This window comes from Lepidochelys kempii, chromosome 6 (assembly GCF_965140285.1).
Source record: "Lepidochelys kempii isolate rLepKem1 chromosome 6, rLepKem1.hap1, whole genome shotgun sequence".
Lineage (NCBI taxonomy): Eukaryota > Metazoa > Chordata > Testudines > Cheloniidae > Lepidochelys > Lepidochelys kempii.
Window position 1 is genome coordinate 53439317 of NC_136385.1, and position 21858 is coordinate 53461174.

The window sequence follows — 21858 nt, forward strand, 5'->3', positions numbered from 1 at the left end:
AATTTCCTCGCTTTCCTAACCACACCAGAACAGGAGATGTGCAAGCTGCACTCGCCCCTGTCTCTGCACTGATACATGACTGGATCGGGGGGGCCTTTGTGCATGTGTTGGATCCCTCCCTATGCAGGTGTATATCAGCGCAGTAACTCCAGAAGTAGGTGGATTTCTGTGAGATGAGAACCAGGCCACAAGTTCGATATGCTGTTGGACAGCAAGCTGGAGTTATAGCTAGGGTTGAATGCTGTCTGTTTTCTGCACTCTCCATTACATAAATCACAGAATAAAACTATGCCAAAGCAAGAACCTGACTAAACAGCTACTTTCACCCTCTCTACAAAATCTTTTCTTCCTTTTTCCACCTGTGTGACACAGTTTGGGGTTGTTTAGAGGTAGCACGAGCCTTTGTCCTTTCCTTCCTCTAGACTTGTAAGAACAGTCAGACCCACAGCTTTGTTGTCTGCTGAGGATAAATATCCAGTTTGTCAACTGGCCATGTTAATAATAAAAATAAAATATAAAATTGGGCCTTGTAGAGAAAGCAAATACTGGAATCTCTCTAAGCTATTTAATGACTGCATGTTACCATGATACAATTATTATGGCTGAAGTTATTTTGCTTGGATTTAGCCACCCTGCAGAGTCAGAGGCTAATGAATGGCTTTCATGTTCAGGAACAAAGGGCACAGAATAGCTCAGGCTGCTATCTTTTAAATACTAGGCTTTAGGATAGACATGCAGAGCTCAGTGCACTGGAAGAATTGAGATGCAGCATTTCGCTAATAAGAAATGTCTGCCCAATTCAGTGGTAACATCAGTGAGCCCCAAGGATTGTCTAAATCAGCTGAGATCTTCCTAAAATACAGCAGCAGTCCAAGAACTCCAATCAGACTAATCCTACCCATCTGTAAAGATTACTGACTCTGCACTGTTTAATATATCGATGGCAAAAATTATGCTTCTTGGAACATCCATTAGCTTTTGATACTTAACATCAGTCTCTGCTTTATATGTATGTGTACATATGTAAATTATAATATACACACAGGCTGCTGTGGTTAAGGTGGAGCCTTGCATACTTGGAACCATTCTCTGGGCTGCACTGCCTTATTTAAAGATGAGGGCATCTACAGCCTGCTCCATTGTGCTGCACGCTAGCTGCAGAGCCCTGGCACTCTTGGCAGGTTGCCAGTGCAGCTGTCGCTTAGGTTAGGTTAGGTTTGGACTCTCATGTTCTAGTTAAGAAACTAGTGCAATCTGAACTATAGATATACCTAGATTTCCTTCTAGGTACCAGCAGTTGGGAGTCCTACTTCCAAATGCATGTGGTGATCTGATTCACTTCAGCACACTTGGTGCAAGGAATGTACTGACTGGAGTTGCCCTCCTGTGGATGTTGTATAAACATTAGTCTCAGGAACAGACATGTGCATCTTTCCTTCACAGCGAGTCATAGAACTGTTCGGTGGTTGTCATGAATTGAGTAGTGTGCCTGATTACCCTCCACTGGGTGGAATCAGCGCTGCTCAGCTGTTATAAATATACAAGTAAAAGAGTGCCAAAGTGACTTGGCCTAAACCACTTTTAAAAATGAGGCTTAAGCTTCTAAACTATTTAGACACGTTTGAAAATTTGACCCTATACTGCTAACAGCTCAAGAAAATTCTCCCTTACCCCAAAAGTAAGAGGGCCTTTGCTTCTGGGAAAGGATGAGGCAGCTTTCTGGTCTATCCTGGCTATCACAGCAGTTCCGGGTGGTCATTGTATGTAGCGTAACCATGACAGTGGAGTCTTAGGTGGTCATTGACTTGTTTCATTACTGAGTGCTGACACTGAACAGGACATAACCACTGCCCCCAAGGAGCTTACACATTTCTGAACAACCTAGAAATGGAATCTTGACAGACTGCAGGATTTAAACCAGGTGCATTCCTATTACTACAGATGAATGCTGACAGGTTACGAGGAATAGATATGATCTATGGGGTGGGGGAACGCTAGATTAACTGAGGAAGGGTATGGCAGGTACAAAGGACAAGGTTACATGTCGTGCAGATGAACACAAAAGAAGGGTATCATGGACTAGGCATGAGTATAGATGAATTGAGAGGAGATGACTGGCTTTTAGTGTATGGAACATACCAATCCCACTGAAACTAGTGTTTCCTGATTTGGGAATGAATTCATTTTAGAAAACAGAACTACAGTTTAACATAGTTTCCATCCCAAACTACAACCCTCCCTGGGTCTTTCCTAAGGTCTTCAAATCTGGCACAGGCTTCTAATAAAACCTGTCACTAGGGGAACTTTTCTTGATTTTTTTTTTTTTTAATTTTTAATTGTTTTATTTTTTGCACATGAATGTAGAAGGAGACAGTCAAGCAGTGATGCCAGAATTAAGGAAGAGATTAGTGTGTTTAAGTACTCAAACTTTGAGGATCCATGCTAGCAAAAATTAATATAGGTGCAGTTATAATGGATGATGTCTTAGTGGCCCAGGCTGAGTGTGTATAGCCAAATATTAGCTTTTTTAAAAGGTTTATAAGACCAAACAAGACAGCTTTTGATTTTCAGCCATGCTGACTTTTTTCATAGAGCTGGAATGTGTAGCCGAAAGTGATGAGTTGCTCTAGAAGTTTTAGACCCATTGAAGTGATGATAGCACATGTAAGATGATGGACATATAAGACATTAGCAGCTTCTGCTCGTTACATTGATGACATCTAGTTCCACCATCACTACTTCCTCTTGCCCTTCTGCTGTCCCAGGTTTCCTGTGGACCTAGGAAGCATTACAGCAATAAGCTTGAAATGGTAAGTACCATTCCAGATGTGCCTACATGTTCCCAGAACCTTTTGAGAGTGGTTCATGCATTTCTTAAATTGAAGGAAACCTGGGGCTGTTTTTGTGTATTGGAAAGGGGGACACAAATGCTGCTGAACCCTTGTCTGCAAGTCATCAATCTGTCATACTGCCGCTGTTTAGCTTATAGCACTTCATTCAGAGCACAGACTTCAGACCTGTAAGAATGTTTAGAAACCGAGTCCTCGTTAACAGCACAATAAATCTTTTGGCTCTAGTCTGTTTGGGCTGTCAAGAGGGCCAGATTTCTCCCTGAACTTTACAGTCTGGTGTCTGTGTGCAGCTCTACCTCCTTGTTCTGTGCACAACAGGCACCAACGTAACCTTTTAAAGGCAAATCAATATATTAACTTTAAAAAGTTCAAGCAGTTGATCAGGGATCTTATCTTGAAGTTCCCTCTCAAGGGCCTGTGATGAAACAAAAGGGCTTCTATCAGAGGAGACCTGCAAGGGGACAAAGAAGCATACTCTATCCCCTGACTACAGAAGAAACTAAAGGTGCTTGTTCAAGTCTGTGGCAAAAACCCCATGGATTTCAAAAGGAGCAGGAGCAGGCTGGTGGAGCCCAGTGATCTTGTTTGTATTGCACTCTGAAAAAGGAGTGAGGGAGAGCTGCTGGAAAACGAAAATCAAAATGCTCGGGGAAGAGAGGTATTTTTGGGAAGAGAGGTATTTATCAAGTAGTATTTTGGGGACCCGGCTCAGTGGATCCATTTCTTCAGGCTTTAATGCTCTGTGATTAGTCCGTTCAGTGGTCTGCAGGCCTGTTCCTACAACACGGGCTTGGATCTATGTTATATTTTTCCTCGGAAAAATCTGTGGCTTGCCATTTGAAAGAATAGGCCATAAAAGGATCCAGTGATTGGGGTTGGGTATGGAGGGGATGAGTCATGTAACATGAATGCTGTTTTAAGTATGGAAAGTGCAGGGAGCTCAGGCAGATTTATTACCCTCTCCTCTTATCCCATGAGAAGTGGCATCAGCTAGATCCCAGATGGAGAGATGACTTTTAAAGCAGACTTTCCTTCCATTTGGAAGCAGTTTTAAGGTTTAAACACCTGTGTCTGGGAGAGTCATGTGGTTCTGCCCAGCTGTCAGCTAGATTTGATAGAGACAGACAATTACCTTCTGTTTCTATTCCTTCCTGTTCCATGCTTCCAGCAGATCAGTCTGTGTTTAATGATACTTATGGTAGTATTTCATTAGAACTGTACCTTCTGTCTGACGCTCTCAGAGCGCTTTACAGACATTAAGGTATTTACCCTTGTAATGTCCTTGTGAGGTAGGGTAATATCTTCATTTTACAGATGAGCAAACTGAGACCTCCGGCAGGTGAAGAGACTGGCCAAATGTCAGAGTTAGTCTGTGCCAGAGCCAAAAGTAGCTCTCAGCTCTCCTACCTACTAGCCCAGTGCCTTCAGCACAGGCATGTTGTTACTATTTCATTAGCCTTATATCCCATTCCTACTATTTCATTAGCCTTATATCTCATTCCTGTAAGATGCTTGTTGTTCGAGTTGCTCCACTTAAATTCAGAGAGCCTCAAAATGGCCCTTTCAGTCCAGCCTGAGTTTGCACCTTTTATTGCAGCTATTAATTAGCCTCTGGTCTAAGTCTCTAAGGCTTTGGTAGCATCAGCTGCCTAGCTGAGGTGGCTAGGGTAGGAGCCTAGGTTTTCTATAGAACTATAGGAGAAATTGAGCTGGAGAGGGAGAATCATGGTGACTTTTAGCAAAAGGTTTAATTCTGTCTTCCAGTAGATAAGAGCTTCTCTTGATGTCATCTGGCTAGCACAGCCGCTGGAGACTAAAATTTTAGTATGGCTCTTTTAACTGAGTTCTTAGGTAGGGTTCTCTTTCCAAGTGCTGAGCATCAGAATTCTTAAAGGTGAGCCTTATTCAATGATTGAAATAGTGTTCATATCAGTTTGGAGGTTGCTCTAGCCAGGTGTTGATTTTTGTCCTTTGTTCCCAGTCCTTGAGCTCTCTGAATATTGAACTAGAATGAACTGTTAGCGTCATCCACTCATTATAAACGTTTCCTCCTCTTTGTCACCAGATAAAGCATTGGCGGGTACAGCCATAGCCCCGGTGCTTGAGGACACCAGGATGTTGCAGCAGTTGTTGTGCAGGGCCACTCAGGGTCTGGGCATTAAAGCTGAGGGGGTAGTTGAGGGGGCTGATTGCATGGTGGACATCCTTGCACCATCAGGACCTTCCTATATTGCTCTTCCACTTATTAAAACCATTGTGGACACCACCAAGACCCTGTGGCAGACCCCAACCAACAGGCTGTTGTCAGCAGGTACTCGTACAACACCTGTGTGACAAAGATCAAATTTACGGAGCTCCTCCCTTCGGACTCCTGAACCGCGTTCTCGGCCTTGGTGGAGGAGGAGAAGCTTGTCTCCCGCGATTCCCTCCAGGTCGCATTGGACGCTGCAGATGCTACCACTAAGGTCATGGCGACTGGGCTCCAAGTCTCGGGGCTACCTTACGAGGTCCAGCAAACCATTCAGAACCTCCCATTTGAGGGTGAGACTCTGTCTTTTCAGGAGGAAGAAAAAAAAAAAGACAAGAGGCTGCACAGCATGAAAGACTTATGAGCCAGCCTCAAGTCATTGGGCCTGCACACTCACGGCACACAGCAGAGACACTTCCAAACCGGAACCACCTCCGAGATTCCATCAGCAGAACTGACAGGACTGTTCTCAGAGGAGGAACAGGAGTGGCCGGAGGAGGCAACACCCATCCTCAGGCTAGGGCTCTGGCCTTTTGAAGGTGTGGTCAAGAATGACGCACCAGATCGGAGACTGGATCAACCCCACCTTACCTTTTTCCTTCTGACTATCCCCTTTCTACCGTGCATGGTCCCGTATCACTTCGGACCGCTGGGTGCTCTGCATGGTACAGAGGGGATATTCCATCCAATTCTGTGCCTTCCCGCCCTTCCACCTCCCTTCTCAGTCCCTCTTCAGGGGCCCTTCTCAGGAGCATCTACTCATTCAGGAGGTGCAGTTGCTCTTATCGCTAAGGGCAGTGGAGGAGGTTCCACTGGAGCACAGGGGCAAGAGTTTCTATTCCCGGTATTTTCTAATTCCAAAGGCCAAAGGCGGCCTCAGGCCTATCCTGGACCTGCGAGAGCTCAACAATTTCGTAAAGAAACTCCGGTTCCGCATGGTCTCCTTGGACTCCATCATCCCCTCACTAGATCCAGCAGACTGGTATGCCATCCTCAACTTGAAGGACACATACTTTCACATTGCAATCATTCAGCCCCACAGGAAGTACCTCAGGTTTGTGGTCAACGGTTCCCATTACCAATTTACTGTCCTCCTGTTCGGCCTGTCAGCAGCACCTTGAGTGTTCACCAAGTGTATGGCAGTTGTCACCGCATTCTTGCAGCCGCACCAGGTACAGGTGTTCCCGCACCTCGATGACTGGCTGATCAAAGGCCGCTCCAGGAACCAAGTGGAGTCTCAGGTCATATTTATCAGAGCCCCCTTTGAGACCCTGGGTCTACTCCTAAATGAAGCGAAGTTGACTCTGTCCCCCGTCCAGAGGATAGAATTTATAGGAGCAGTACTGGACTTGATCCAAGCCAAGGAATACCTGCCACAGGCGAGGTGTCAGGCCCTTAACGACATAATCCGAGGCATCATGCAGTTCCCCACCACTACAGCTAGAAAATGCCTGAAACTTCTCGGGCACATGGCAGCCTGTACCTGTGTGGTGCAGCAAGCCAGACTCAGGCTTCAACCGCTCCAGTCGTGGCTAGCGACAGTGTATCGCCCAGCCCAGGACAGCTTGGACAGGATCATGACCCTGCCTCGCCTGGTCCTTGACTCGCTCAGTGGTGGGTCAATGCTGAGCAGGTGTGCTCAGGGGTCCCCTTTGCTGCCCCACAGCCATCTCTGTCACTGGTGGCAGATGCGTCAGACTTGGGCTGGGGAGCTCATCTGGGAGACTGCAGAATTCAAGGCCTCTGGTTGCAAGCAGATCTGCGTCTCCACATCAATGCCAGAGAGCTGAGAGCGGTGCGCCTGGCATGTCAAACATTCTGTCCTTACCTAACTGGACAATGTGTGCATCAGTCAATGGACAATACGACAGCAATGTTCTATATCAACAAACGGGGGGGAGGGTGCACACTCCTCTCTCCTGTGCCAAGAAGCCCTCAGGCTGTGGGACTTTTTGTGTAGAACATTCAGTTCATCTGCAGGCATCGTACCTCCCCAGGGTACAGAACAAGCTGGCGGACCACCTCAGCAGGTCGTTCCACAGCCATGAGTAGTCCCTTTGCCCGGACGTCCCAATTTCGATCTTCTGGAGGTGGGCGTTTCCCCTGATAGACCTCTTTGCCACGCGACGCAACAGGAAGTGCCAGCAGTTCTGCTCCTTCCAGAATCACAGCCTGGGCTCCAGTGCTGATGCATTTCTCCTCTGTTGGGGAGGTTCTCTGTTACTCCTTTCCACTGATACCGCTCATTCACAAGGTGCTGCTCAAGATCCACAGAGATCGAGCTCGGGTCATACTGATAGCACCGGCCTGGCCCCGTCAGCACTGGTACGCTTCCCTCCTAGACATGTCCGTGGGAGCGCTGATTACCTTACCGCTCTCCCTGGACCGTCTCACACAAGATCACGGACGTCTCCAACACCCGAACCTCCAGTCACTCCATCTTATGGTGTAGAAGCTCCATCGTTAAATCCATTGGAGCTTTCCTGTTCAGATCAGACAGGTCCTCCTGGGCAGTAGGAAACCCTCTACGAGACCCACATATCTTGCCAAGTGGAAGAGATTCTCAGTCTGGTCAGCGCAGCGCCATTGGCCTCAATGCTGGCTCAGTGCCCACATTCTGGACTACTTCCTCCATCTGAAGCACAAGGGGGTCTTGTTGGTCGTTATACGGGTACACCTAGGTGTCATCTCGGCCTTCCACTCGGGCGTGCAAATACTGCTCGATTTTTCGCTAACCCCATGCTGAGCCGATTCCTAAAAGGGCTCGACAGGTTACACTTGTTAGGATATAGATATTCAGGCCTGTCTGTAAAGGCCTATACTCTAAGAATTTAGGTGTATTCTTATCACTTGGCTAGTGTTAAAGGTATAAAAGAAAGAATCAAAACCACTGTCTGCCAGTGTAAGGGCCTTCTCTTACTGTGACAGTTTGTGGCCCTGTGCTTAGGCTCAGGCCTTTGGCTAAGCAGCAGAGGCAGCCATAAGCTGGGAAGCGAACGGTCACATCCTCACATTCCAAACTAGTCACATTGAAAGAAGGTGCTATTGGGCTGTTAGGCACTATCAGGACAGGATTGTATTCCTATCACCTCCAGAGAAAGGGAAGTGCCTAGAAAATGTAAAAGGAAACTTAGTTTGATAGCATCCTGTCTGGCAAGAACTCACTTATCAATAGCTGGGATGTGAAATCCTCACTTCTGTATTGTTTTGTCATTATAGTTCCCACTTTGCTGTTGTTTGTCTGTATAATCTCTGTCTGGTTCTGTGATTGTTCCTGTCTGCTGTATAATTAATTTTGCTGGGTGTAAACTAATTGAGGTGGTGGGATATAATTGGTTACATAATCATGTTACAATATGTTAGGATTGGTTAGTTAAATTTCAGGAAAATGATTGGTTAAGGTTATAGCTAAGCAGAACTCAAGTTTTACTATATAATCTGTAGTCAATGAGGAAGTGACGGGGTGTGGGTGGGGGTGGGCATGGGCATGTGGGTGTGTGAGATGGGAACAGGGAATGGGGGTAAGAAAATTGGAATCATGTTTTGCTAAAGGGGGAAATGGGAACAGGGAATGGGAGTAAGGAAGTTGGAATCATGTTTGGCTAAGGGCAGGAATGGGAACAGGGACACAGGTGTAAGGCTTTGTGGTGTCAGAGCTGGGAAGGAGGATACTAAGGAAGGAAACTGGAATCATGCTTGCTGGAAGTTCACCCCAATAAACATCGAATTGTTTGCACCTTTGGACTTCGGGTATTGTTGCTCTCTGTTCATGCGAGAAGGACCAGGGAAGTAAGTGGGTGAAGGAATAAGCCCCCTAACAACACTCTCATGTCCATCAACCAGTCCCTGTCTGGGACCTCAACTTGGTCCTCTCTAGGCTCATGGGTGCCCCCCTTTTGAGCCTTTAGCAACATACTCCCTGCTCTACCTCTCCTACAGTGTTGCATTCCTGGTGGCGATAACCTCAGCCAGGAGGGTGTCTGAGCTCAGGGCCTTGACATCAGACCCTCCCTACACAGTGTTCTATAAGGACAAGGTTCAGCTTAGGCCTCACTCTGCTTTTCTCCTGAAGGTCGTCTCGCAGTTTCACATCAACCAGGACATCTTCCTCCCAGTTTTCTACCCTAAACCTCATTCCAGCAGCAGGCAGCAGAGACTCCACACTCTGGATGTCTGTAGCGCTGGCCTTTTACATCTAGAGAATGAAACCGTTCAGAAAGTCAGTCCAGTTGTTCGTGGCAGTGGCGGATAGGATAAAAGGTCAGCTGGTTTCATCCCAACGCATCTCATCATGGTTTGTGTCCTGTATTCGTGGGTGCTACGATCTGGCAGGTGTTCCCGCACCGCTGATCACTGCACACTCTACCAGGGGGTGCAGGTTTCATCAACAGCATTCCTGGCTCAGGAAATCTGCAGAGCTGTGATGTGGTCCTCCATACACAGTTTTGCCGCACATTATGCAATTACCCAGCAGGCCAGAGATGATGCGGTCTTCGGAAGAGCAGTACTCCAATCAGTGGACAGCTCTGACCCCACCTCCTGAACTTGGCTTGGGAGTCACCTGATTGGAATGGACATGAAAAAGCACTTGAAGAAAAAACGGTTACTCACTCCTTGTAACTGTTGTTCTTCAAGATGTGGTGTTCGTGTCCATTCCAATACCCACCCTCCTACCCCTCTGTCTGAGTACCTGGCAAGAAGGAACTGAAGGGGTGGCAGGTCAGCAGGGCTCTATATTGAGTGCCATGAAGGTGCAACTCCAGGGGGTCCCCAGGCTGGCCTGACGGATGCTGCTAAGGGAAAAATCTTCCAGCCATCGTGCATGCACCTGATTGGAATGGACATGAACAACAGTTACGAGAAGTGAGTAACCATTTTTTCTGCTGCCCCCTGCGCTAATCACTAGGCAAAAACAAGGTGGTGCACTGTATTAACTAACACACGTGCTCTGAGCAGAATGTGGATCTACTAGTGCTGCAGTGCCTTAAGGCTGGATCCCATTACACCAATGTAAATCCCGAGAGACTCCATTGTCTTCAGTGAAGTTACTCTGTAATTACACTGGTGCGACAGAGCTGACTTTGGATTTGTCCCTTAATACTTAAATTAGAGCAAGCAAAAGCTACCATCCCTTTAGCACCACAAGAGCAAAAATGTCTTCCTCTTTCAAAGGAAACTGAGCTCTTTTTTTTGTGTGGCAGTATTAAGGGGCTGTGAGTCTTACTCTTTTAAATTCTTTTCCTTTTACATTTGTGTGCTGTAGGTGAGTGGGGTGTCTGGTATGGGGCAGATGCTGATTTATTCCCACCAGTATAACTGACTATTGATTCCTTAATTACTCCCTAGAAAAAATACAGAGCCTAAAATAGGTTTCTATTTAAGACACATTTTCTATTGTGTTCCTCTAGTAATAATTGCTTGAAGATCTGTGTGTGTATCTACACAGTTTGAATGGTTAGACAAGGATCAAAGGGGAGGGAATAAAAACAGATAACCTTGGGAGCTTTCTGAAGGACACTAGACTCTGGTCACCAAAAGGTTTTGCTCACATGCTGGTAAATGGCCCTGTTTTGGACAAAAGCAAATTGAGGTTTGGATAATCACATTTGTATTTTGTGCATGAATATACAGTGTAACTGACTTTGTGTAAGAACGTGGTACTGAGGAATGGTGCCCGGTTGACCGCCTTATTTTCCAGAGAGGCCCTGCCAATGTGCCCCTCACGGGACCACCTTTAAGGCAGAGGATGATGCATTCCCACACCCATACAGTGTGCTGTGACTGCTGGTGGTGGTGATGGTGGCAGTTTTTGGTGATGGTTGGTTGCCCACTGGGAAATAGACTGAAACTACCAAACCCACTAATTAACTAGCTGGATGCAACTTTCTGTCACAGCTGAGCTGGTTTGGATTTTGAAGCAGCAATCGAGAGGTGAAAGGCGCCATATCCCATTGCCAGGCCTGCGTACGCAGTGTCATTGCCTGAAATTGAGTCGTCTTCCTTGTCTTCCATTTATGCTAATCACTGCGCTTCCGAGCATGGAGTGTGGGTGAAAGAGGGAGCAGTATAACTCTGTCACAGTGTAGTTACTGTGCTGCTGCTTCGCATCCTCGTTGCATCAAGCCATATGAACTTCCGGTACTGCCCTGTGGCCTGGTTCCCCACGATGCTCCATGGTGACTTCAGTGGAATGTCAGAGCATTAACAGAGGGCCGCTGCAAGAGCAGCTGGAGTTAGGGTGAACTGGCAGAGAGGTGGTTAAGAATATATCCATGGCAGTGAAGTGATGCAGCATCTGCACAGGGTACAGAATCAGTTTAGAGAGTAGCTGCTGTTGCACGGAAGGTACCAAGATTTGATTAGTCAAATACATCATTGTTACTGTAGGATTGAGACCTGTGATTGTGAAGCAGCATGCAGCTACTTTGCATGATTGCTACCTGGGGAGGTTCTGAGGCAACAGTTTGAATGGAAAGATGGTGATATTGAAATACGTGGTGTTCACTTTCAGCTGCGGATAGCCTCAAAATGTCTGCTGCTTACCTGGCTATGTTGTTAGCCATGTTTCCCTGGCCCCCATCTGAAAATGACTATGGAGTTAGAGAGCACTTTTTAAAATAATTGCCTTAATTAAAAATAGGAAATCTGCCTGTTCTGTGTCACATACGATCATAGATGCAAAATGCTGGTGACATGGTTCAGGAACTAAAGCTCCGTCAGCAAGTTTTCTTCTTTGAGGTTTTATTTGCGAAGCTCAGCACAACAAGAAAAAACACTAATTGTAATAAATAGGTTTTAAAATAAGCCCTGCAGTTTGGGACTGTTCCAGCCCAGTGGCCACCTAGCAGGTGCCTCTGGCTTCTCAAAAGCCTTTCTCTTTATGACTTCCCAGCAGTGTGCTGTTGACCAATATTTGGATTCCCTCTGCGAGGCTGCTTGGACCTTTTGTACCTAGCCCTTGTTTGTTACTCCTCTCTCTCTCTCTCTCTCCCACACACACACACCTTGCTTGCTGATAATTAGGTAGCACATCTGATATCTTGGTTGATCAGTTGCGACATTACACCCACTTAATTATGCAGTACAAAAGCATCGGTGCTTCCAATGATGAGGATCCATTGAAAGGCTGTCCATTCCCAGTCATGTTTTGGGACCCTCTGATTGAGCTGTGGGGCTTGATCATTTTGTTAATCCAACCATGTATAATTAGGCTTGAATGTTATATGTGCCATGTCTCTGTTTGGTTCCACGCTGTAGGGAATTGTTCTTCTCCATGCTGAAAAATCATAAAACAGATTAAACTTTTTAAAAAGGGAATGTATTATTTTCTGAGGTTCTCTATTGGTGCCATAAAGCTAGTAGTAATATGTTCTTTTAATCAATGCTGCAGAATGATGCCTGCAAGCTGTCATTTCTGTGTTGGACTATACAACCCAATTCTATGAAAGAGCTATAAAAGCTATAAAGCAGCTTTGCTTTTTGGTGGCAATTGACCTCTGTGCAGTGGGGCAGCATAAAGCTGCCAAAATAGGACTCAACTGGGACTTAACTTGAGCATAGACTTTGTACTAGCTGTCTGCATGGGGTGAATTTCACCCTTCATTAGTGAATCAGCGTGGGGTTTCATTTTAGAGACCAAGTTATGCTGTGGTGAAGCGCTCTTCCCAAACTAACTTAATTAGTTACCTTTCTGTTGGATTTTGAGAGACAGGTGATGCTTTTTGGCAACAGGGGATTTACTCTGTGGTTAATGGTGGCCAAAAGGGGATCTGAAATGCATGTTTCAGTGGTGAAAGGATGCACTTATTCTGTTCTTCCCAGTGTCCATGGTGCTGCAGCTCACTGTCAGTTCTCATTTTACTCTGTGTGCATATTCTGTTTCAGCTGATGTGTGTATAAATTAATATATTTTACTGCTCTTGGGTCACATCTGCCATGACACGTTATCAAGTGGGGTCTGGACAAGGGGAAATTCCTCCAATTTCAAGCAAAGGCACATAGATGTGCCAGAAAAATATTGACTGGTTGAATTCCAGCTCATTGCTTTTCTTTGTACTTGATCTACTTATGTAAAAGCAGTCATGCTATTTCTCCTGGAGTGCAAATTTAAATACCCTGGTTTGGGTGACCTGTGTCAAGAGGGGAAAACTGAAAATAAGTAAGGATCTTTGTACGTCCTGTGTAACTTAGAATATCAGTATGCTGCCTCTTGTGACTCATCAGCCTGTTCTTATTGTCTTCTGGATTTGGTGCTAGTGAGCACGGGCTGAATGGGAAGGACTGTAGGCGGAAGTCCTCCATTTATCTATACAGCAGGTGCAGCATAGGCTACAGCAATTGAAGCTTTCCCACATTGACCTACCAGTGTATTTGTGTCCTGACTTTAAAGAACCAGATACCTGGTGGATGTGAACAGCGACTGTGCTTGCCATAGGGGTACTTCGGTGGTCCTTGGATTCTGCAGCTGAAGCGTAAAATGCTCAGTGAAGTATGGACTTGTCTCCAAGCATAGGGCTATTAAGATACGTAGCTCTAATGCAATATGGAAAGAGTTCTGAAGACATAAAATATTTTTTCAGTTGAGATTTTTCCACTACCAAAGTTAGTGTGTTTAAACATGGCAGTAACTCCAGGATAATTTATCGCCTATTTTGTTCAAAGCAATGGCCTATTATTTCTGAGTGGACCTTGGATTCTGTTCAGGAAAAAATGGTAGTTGGTGAATACCTGAAGTGATACATCTTAACTTCATAATCCTAACTGAGAACTACTAACACTGTAAACAGTAGGACAGGAACAGCATGACTTGGGTTTGGAAGGATACTAAATCTAGTTGCTGTGACTGCTCTTAAAACAGTGTATATAATAATATCTGCTGAGAGACATCAGGGAAGATTTCATTGCAGCTGTGTTGACTTTATCTCTGCAAGAGAGAATCTCCTCTGAATTGATTCCAAAGTCCTGGCTTCTTTGCTCCCTCACCTGTCTTAGTTATTTCCTTTCCTTTTTCCTGCCCACTGTTGCACTCCTTATGCCTCCTTTGCTGTCTTTTTGTAACACTTCACCATCCTCTAAACTGGTTAAACTTTGCCAGTCTGTGAGGCGCAGATTCATTTTGGGCATAAAAGCATTGCCTATCACCATCGCACTCTGATCTCCAGTTCAGGGGGTCCTCATAAAATCCACGTGGTGCAAGTGCATAGATATCAACACGTGATGGTGGGGTTAGAACTGGGGGCATTCTGCTCCAAGAAAACAGGCCATTACTATCTGGGCCAAAGGAGAATCTCCATTAGTTGTACAATTTAAGTCTTCTCTCTAAGACTAGTGACTGGAGGACAATATGTATTCATTATAATCACACACACACACTTGAACAGGTCTGATTGCATGCAAGTACACACTAGTGAGTGAGTGAACTGGATCAGTGATTGGCTGTGACATATAAGAAACCTTTCAGAGAGGCCAGAATCCACGAATACAGCTTCAGGGAAATGCTAGCTGCATGCCAATGTGAAAAACTGGAAGGGAATGGATAAAGGAGTTTGAGCAAACATGTTAAATCTTCTTACAGGGGGATGTTTTGGAGGAACGACTTGTTCTTTGGTTGTGGTAACCACAGGTGGGAAACTTAGCTTAGAAGTGATTTGTGCCCTAACAAGTGTCTGCCCCATTGACCGTGGAAAGATATTTCTTCCCCTGGCTTTTTGATTGTGCATTGATTATATTCTGTACCAGTTGATTGCTGTCTTCTTCCTTGCAAGTATTTCCGTTGTAGAGTATATCTGTAATCTGTACAGCTCTTTGAAATCTTTGGGAAGGAAGGGCAGGGTAGAAATATGAAATGTTATGACCTGACTAGAATACGTCTGTACCACTGGCTTCTACTTGGTGGAATCAAAGCTGCTCAACTGTGCCATAAACGCTGTGATGCTAACAGTTAAATGGAACTTGTCTTGAGCTCATGTGGTAGAAACTGAGGCTTTTTGAGCCCATGGCTCAGAGTTATGTTTTTGCTCTTGCCATCATGATGTGAGTGGCCATGTTATGCAGAAAATTAACAAATGTGAAGTCCTAAGTAGCCTGGGATTTATTACAATATCGTTCTTAAATCTGGTTTGCTGTGTACATTTTGACACTGAGTATTCATTATTTACTGTTATGCCGATGCTGTCAAAATATAGACAGACATGGTCCCTGCCCTACAGTGTTTACAATCAAAGAAAAGCCACATGATAGAGGAGTAAGGGATACCATGCAATCAGTGTATTACACACACACACAAACTTTAATTGAACCCTTAAGGTTGCAAAGTCAAGCACTCAAAAGTTAGGAAATGCCAGAGTTAAGGTTGCCTGTTTAGCCTTAATTCAGACCGCTTGCATTATGATACAGTCTTTAATTATATGATCACATACTGTTTTTTCCACTGGACCACTGTCTCATTCAGTGCACTAGTGATCAGCTATGCAGTATTTTGCTTTATCTTCATTAATCAAGTATATCCCCAGGCCTTATGTACTGCACGTTATTCAAACCATGCTCTGAAGACAGAATTATTCATTTCTTCATGGGCATCTCTTTGATTCTCATCACTACAGTATCTCTGAGAGTTGTACAGACAACCTTAATTGTGGCAATTCTTAACTTTTTAGTAGTTAACTTTACAACCTTTCATAATCTTTTATCAAAATTTTGTGTGTGATTTCCTAAGGTGTTTTTGTTAATCAAAAAAAAAAATCCATCACATGACATCGTATTGACACCCACTTGGGTCATCAGCAGGATTAAAATCTTTAGAGCCACCACACGGACCTCTGCCACTTGCACTAATGAAGTAACTGATAGGGAATGACAACCTACTGCGGGACCAGAACTGTAGTGGGCTATCACAGATTCTCTGTGTGGACACATACTTTCCCAGTGGGTTTCACAGATATTTTCTGACAGCAGAGGGATGGTGAGACTCAGAAATTTTGGGTTATATTCCAGGCTGTGGAGGGGACCATGCTCTAAGTGTGGCCCCTTTCGCTCCATTCCTTCTAACCTGTCCCTAGTCTCACCCTCTGGACTGCCTATCTCAATTTCCCCCTTCTGCCCCCAGTCTCTTTGCCCAGCTTGCCCTCGTTCCCCACTTCCTGCTCCTCATCTGATCGTTCTCTCCCTGACCCTGGCCTCTAGCACCCCCTTCAACCTCTCCCCTTGGTTCTCTGTCCCCCATCCCCACAGAATCCCAGTCCCAATCTCTCTCCCCAGGCTCCTTGTCCAATATTGCTGTCCTCCTCACACCCCAGTTTCTTGTCCCACTCTTTACTCAGCCAGTCCCTGTCTCCTCCCACACCCTGACTACCAATTTTCCTCCCCTCCCTCCTGCCACCCTCCAGTCCCAGTCTTCCTCCTCACAACACTCTGGCTCTTGTCTCTTCTGCATTTGAATCAGGCATCTCCCTCCTGCACGTTGCCCAAGCCCAGTAGGCAATTTGTCCTGGGCACCTGAGAGACAGGCTCACTGCTCTCCTTTCAGGTCTATAGACCCAGCATGGTCCTCAGCAGTCCAGAGCTCCATTTGCCGGGAAAGTCCAGGTCCGAGTCTGCTCCATGCAGACAGAATCTTCGGGGGTTTTAGCTGCAGAACTCGAATAGGTATCCACAGTTTGAACGTGCTCAGTAATTTTTTTTTTTTCCCCTCAAAGCCTTATAACTTGGCCACATTTGATCAGATTTTCACAAGGATAGCAAAAAAGTATCCCTGACACAAAGTCCTCCATCCCCTACCAAATTTCATGTCCCTGTTCTAGAGCTTTTCTAAGAGAAGTTGCTAGAATTTTTTAACATGGCAGAAGCACATATTTTCCCCCTAACCTTGTTCTCAGAAACAGCTGACCTGTTTTGGCTTAAAAAAAGAAGAAAAACCCCAAAAAACACAACCCCCCCCTCAAAATAAAATAACAAAAAAATCAGCCAAGGCAGATACCCTGCATGGAAAATTTTGTCCTTTAAATGACTTAATCTTGACAAAATTATAAGAACTGAAAGCAGCGTCTTGTAATGGGGAGTGTCTGGTCAGCCCTGCGTTTAGATCCTTCTGATAGGAAGATGTTTTAATCTCCTGCAAATTGTTTCCCTAATTCTGGCTTTCTTTGTGTTTCTTGTCTTGCAGCAAAAGCCAAATCCAAATGTGGCTCCACGTTCTTCCCCTGTGCTAGTGGGATCCATTGTATCATTGGCCGCTTCCGGTGCAATGGCTTTGAGGACTGTCCAGATGGCAGCGATGAAGAAAATTGTAGTGAGTGCCAAGTCTACCTGCACATGGAGAAACCTCTTGTTTGTTTCAACAAATCAATACTGCACAAGAAGGAGACGTTCAGTGATTTAGATGCACACTCTCTGTTTACTACCTAAATCGTCTTGTGGTTTGTTTGCTTTGTAACTGCAGGGCCTCTTGGTAGCAACAGGAGATTTATAGTGTTAATAACCGTCAGAAACCTGCCTCGTCAGAAAGTGTAAACTCTACTCCTGAGAACATTCTGCGCCAAAAACATTAAAATTTGGCACCAAATTTTTTAAAATTCTGCAAATTTTATGTGTTAAATAAATGTGGCGTCTCCAGCATGGCATTGGGGCGCACAGGCCACTGGCTGCACAAAGGTGGGAGATCACTGTGCACGGACCCAGCAGCGAGGCTGCATCCAGCCCTGACACAGCGCAAGGTCCGGGCCTGCCCCAAAAGCACTCCGGGGTCCTGTCCCTCTGTGTGGGCAGTCAAGCTTAGCAAGGCAGGATCCAAATGTGGAGGGGCTTCATTTGGGGGAATCCTGGTGTGGGTTGACAGGGTTGCGGGGGCAGTCTGGGTGCGGGGCGGCTCAGTGAGGGATCTGGATGCACAGAGGCTGGTTGGGGGGTTCTGGATGCAATGGTAATGGGAGGCTGTAGGGGGGTCCAGGTGAAGGTGGTAGGGGCTCAGCAGCTGGAGGGGGGGGTCTGGGTCACAGGTCTTGCCTAGAAAGTCTTTATATTCTTAGTTACTAAAGCATTATTGTTTGCAGTTGATCCACATTAAACACTGAAACATAACCAGCCGCTCTTTGCACCCTCCAAACGCTCACTACTGAGCTTTGTCTTTTTTTATAAACCAACCCAGGTCAGCCTGCTGCTACTTGCCAAGGGTATGATCCCCAGTTTTATTACTGGTGCCCTTGCTAAACTTGACAGTTTTGTTATAATCGGTCAGTGGATGGTGGGGTAGGGCTCCGCATTCATGTTTATCGAGCTTTAACTTTCTTTAGATAAGAGAGTTTCACTGAATAGAAAAGAGTGGTCATAGTAAGAAATTGCTTCCTGTATCTCTCTCTCAGGGTGACTTCCATGGTCTAGGCATTGCTTATCTTCTCTCATTCCTCTCTTTGTCATCTTTGTCTCCTCTCCTGCTCTGCTGGTCCCTGGATTACACACCTGCTGACTTCACTAACACAGCCCTGCAGAGCCAGTTTGGCTGTGGTAGAGCTCGGCTACCTCGTGTATCATCTGACTTCTGACTCTTTTTATTACTGGTGGGGATGGAAGGACAAAAAGCCTGTCTGGACATGCAGATCCTGGGAGCTGGCTGTTAGAAAAACAATATAGTTATTTGATTTGAAAGAGTGAAATTCACCCCGTATGGAAAATCAGCACAAAGCCTATACGTCACTTAAGTGTGACTTAAAAGCTTGAAATGGGACTTGTGTGCCATGGGTGAATTTCCCCCAAATTGGGCAAGCTTGCTATGAAAGTGACAGAAAAATAATTTATCTTCCTTTTTCCCCATCAGTGGGTTTCAGGGAAGTCACAGCAGAAAGTTAGTTTTAATACATTTTGACTTGTATTAAAACCTTTGCACATGGCTGAATTAGACCCTTTTGTATCAGTAACTACAGCAAGGATATAGCATAGCAGTAAGGAAAGATTATATTCAATCAGGCAACTCTGCTGCTATTAACCGGAGTTGGTAAATACGCTGATGAGCTCTGGGTCTGCAGGTGGCAGCTTTCAGCAAGCACTTGCTCACTCTTGCCAGAGCAGGCTGGATTTTTTTTCCCTTAATGACATTTAAAGGTCAGGAGGAGGACAACAGACAGCAGCTTTCTCAGATAACAAAAGGAGCAATTTGAACCGTGATACATCACTGTCCACTGCACGGGGGGACATTCCCTTTTCATCTCTGTGCTCCCCCCCACACTAAGGTGTCTCTATTGTAGCACCAACATCTCTGACCTTTCTTTAAGATGCCATCTGTTGATGGCCTGTAGTGACTGCTTTGAGCCCTGGGAGAATGCGGTGGGGAGATGGCACCCCTAGAGAGAGAATGAAGTTAGAGAAAGAGGATTAAAGTCTAAGGAAATGATTTGTGATCTTTGGGTTATTCTTGAACAAATGGGACTAGAAGGAGCTTTGGACCAAGGTGCCTTGAATAATAAACCTTTGAGGTGGTGGAATGAGAAGTTAAAGATTGCACGTTTTTAAAATACATCAGCTCAACACATATGTAATCGGTTATGAATTACATAATTTCCTGTGTGCATGCAATATATAGCTGTGAGTATGCCTTACAAATGATCATAGTGATCCTTTGATCTTCTACCCTTCCCCAGATGTGGCTAAAGATAATACCTTCAATATGCTTAAACTACGCCTCTGCCTTCTGCTCAGGTTTCAGGGGGTAGCCGTGTTAGTCTGTATCAGTAAAAACAACGAGGAGTCCTTGTGGCACCTTTAGAGACTAACACATTTATTTGGGCATAAGCTTTTGGGATATAACTCACTTCATCAGATGCATGGAGTGGAAAATACAGTAAGCAGGTACAAATATATAGCACATGAAAAGATGGGAGTTGCCTTACCAAGTGTGTGTGTGGGGGGGGGGGGGGGGGGTGTCAGTGCTAATGAGGCCAATTCCCAATAGTTGACAAGAAAGGGTGAATATCAACAGAGGGAAAATTACTTTTTGTAGTCACATTCACTTTGATTGAATTGGCCTTATTAGCACTGCAAAAAGTAGTTTTCCCTCTGTTGATATTCACCCCTTCTTGTCAACTGTTGGGAATTGGCCTCGTTAGCACTGACCTCCCCACTTGGTAAGGTAACTCCCATCTTTTCATGTGCTGTATATTTGTACCTGCTTACTGTATTTTCCACTCCGTGCATCTGATGAAGTGAGTTATATCCCACGAAAGCTTATGCCCAAATAAATTTGTTAGTCTCTAAGGTGCCACAAGGACTCCTCGTTGTTTTTACTTTCTGCTCAGTTTCTCTGGGAGCAATGGTACTGTAGACCCAGGGGTCCACTATGAAATCTACACGCCATGCATTTAGCTTAAAGACCATGCAGAGTTGGCATTTTTGTTATAAATGAACATTGCAGTGTTACAGGGTTGTATATATGTAATTTGCTAAGGTGTGTGTAGTGTGTGTCTTATCTACAGGTGATTGAATGAACAGAGGTCTTTATGCTATATGTTTCATTTCAAAGATTCAGAAGATGTACTGTTTGGGAGGCTCTTTTGGTTAGTTCTAAAGAAGGAAAAAAAAAAAAAAGCAGGCAGCCTGTTAGTCTTTGAGAACTGTAATCTCCTGGTAATTGTGGCAGTTCCACACTTGGAAGCAAACAAGGCTTATAAAAGGGCATTGTCAACTTCTTTTTAAAGTTTAACTTTGAATATTGCATTCAGTTTGAATCACCTCCGTTTCCAGAAACTGGAGGGATTTCAGAAAAGAGCGACAAAAATGATTAAGAGGCTTATGAGGAGATATTAAAAGAGTTAAATAATGTCTAGCTTGGCTAAGCAAAGAGTAAGAAGGAAGGTATGGTTACATATGCTGTATATGAAGGGTGCAAACACTCTTCAGAGAGAGAGATTATTTAGTGTGATACTAAGGGTATAGCTAGGAGTAGAACGATGAAATTAAGGAAGTGGAAACTTTGGCAGATTTCCCTGATATTTATCCTGACAGTGAAATGTATTAGAGTGTGGAATAGTCTCCTAAGGGAAGTGGTGGAAATCTTTCAGCTTGAGACTTTTCAAATGAGACTGGACAGAACAGTAAATGTGCTGTAACTAACAATGCTAGGTTAGAAGGGGAAAGTGGATGATGAAATTTTTCTGCTTCTGTGAATCTACTTTAAATTATAAAGTCTTCGACCATATAGAGCCTTTTTGTTGGGTGTTTGTACAGCACCTGGCACACTGGGCTCCTCGCCTATGACTGGTTCTCCTAAGCACTATCACAATATAAATATTACATACACAAAAACTTAAAAACATTATTAAGGTTACAAAGTCAAGCCCTGAAAAGTTAGGAAATTTCAGAATTAAGATTGCCTGTGTAACCCTCGTTCGGTCCCCTCATACATATGCATTATGAGACATGCTCTCTGGTCTCAGTTTTAGGGTCAGACCAAGGCCAGTCATGGCCCAGAGCAGCTGGGAACTGTAATTGCATAGAAAGTCCTGCTCACCCCAAGTCTAGAGCATGCCCATTTTTGATGGAATCTTTGGGGAATTAAGCTGTGAAGCTCCAGTAAGTCTCTACTGAGCACTGGCGAATTGTAGTTTCTCAGAGGCTTATAACTTGGCTATGTTTTCACAGAGATGACAAAAGGCACATCTTTGATACAAAGGTCACCACCTGCTAAGTTTCAAGTCCCTGTTGCACAGCCAGAGGTTCTAGAGCCTTTATAAGAAAAGGTCGCCTGAATTGTTTTAACATGGGCAAAATACTTTC

The 21858-nt window shown here is 44.9% G+C and overlaps 1 protein-coding gene across 7 annotated transcripts in view; it reads left to right on the forward strand.

Annotated features, from left to right (window-relative positions):
• LDLRAD3 (low density lipoprotein receptor class A domain containing 3) overlaps positions 1-21858 on the forward strand; it is a 181894-nt gene that overhangs the window by 63580 nt on the left and 96456 nt on the right. For all 7 annotated transcript variants that reach the window (XM_073347988.1, XM_078853286.1, XM_073347985.1 and 4 more), the window contains one exon: positions 17261-17386. In XM_073347988.1, the coding sequence (XP_073204089.1) occupies positions 17261-17386 (126 nt within the window). The remainder of the gene's footprint in view (positions 1-17260; positions 17387-21858) is intronic.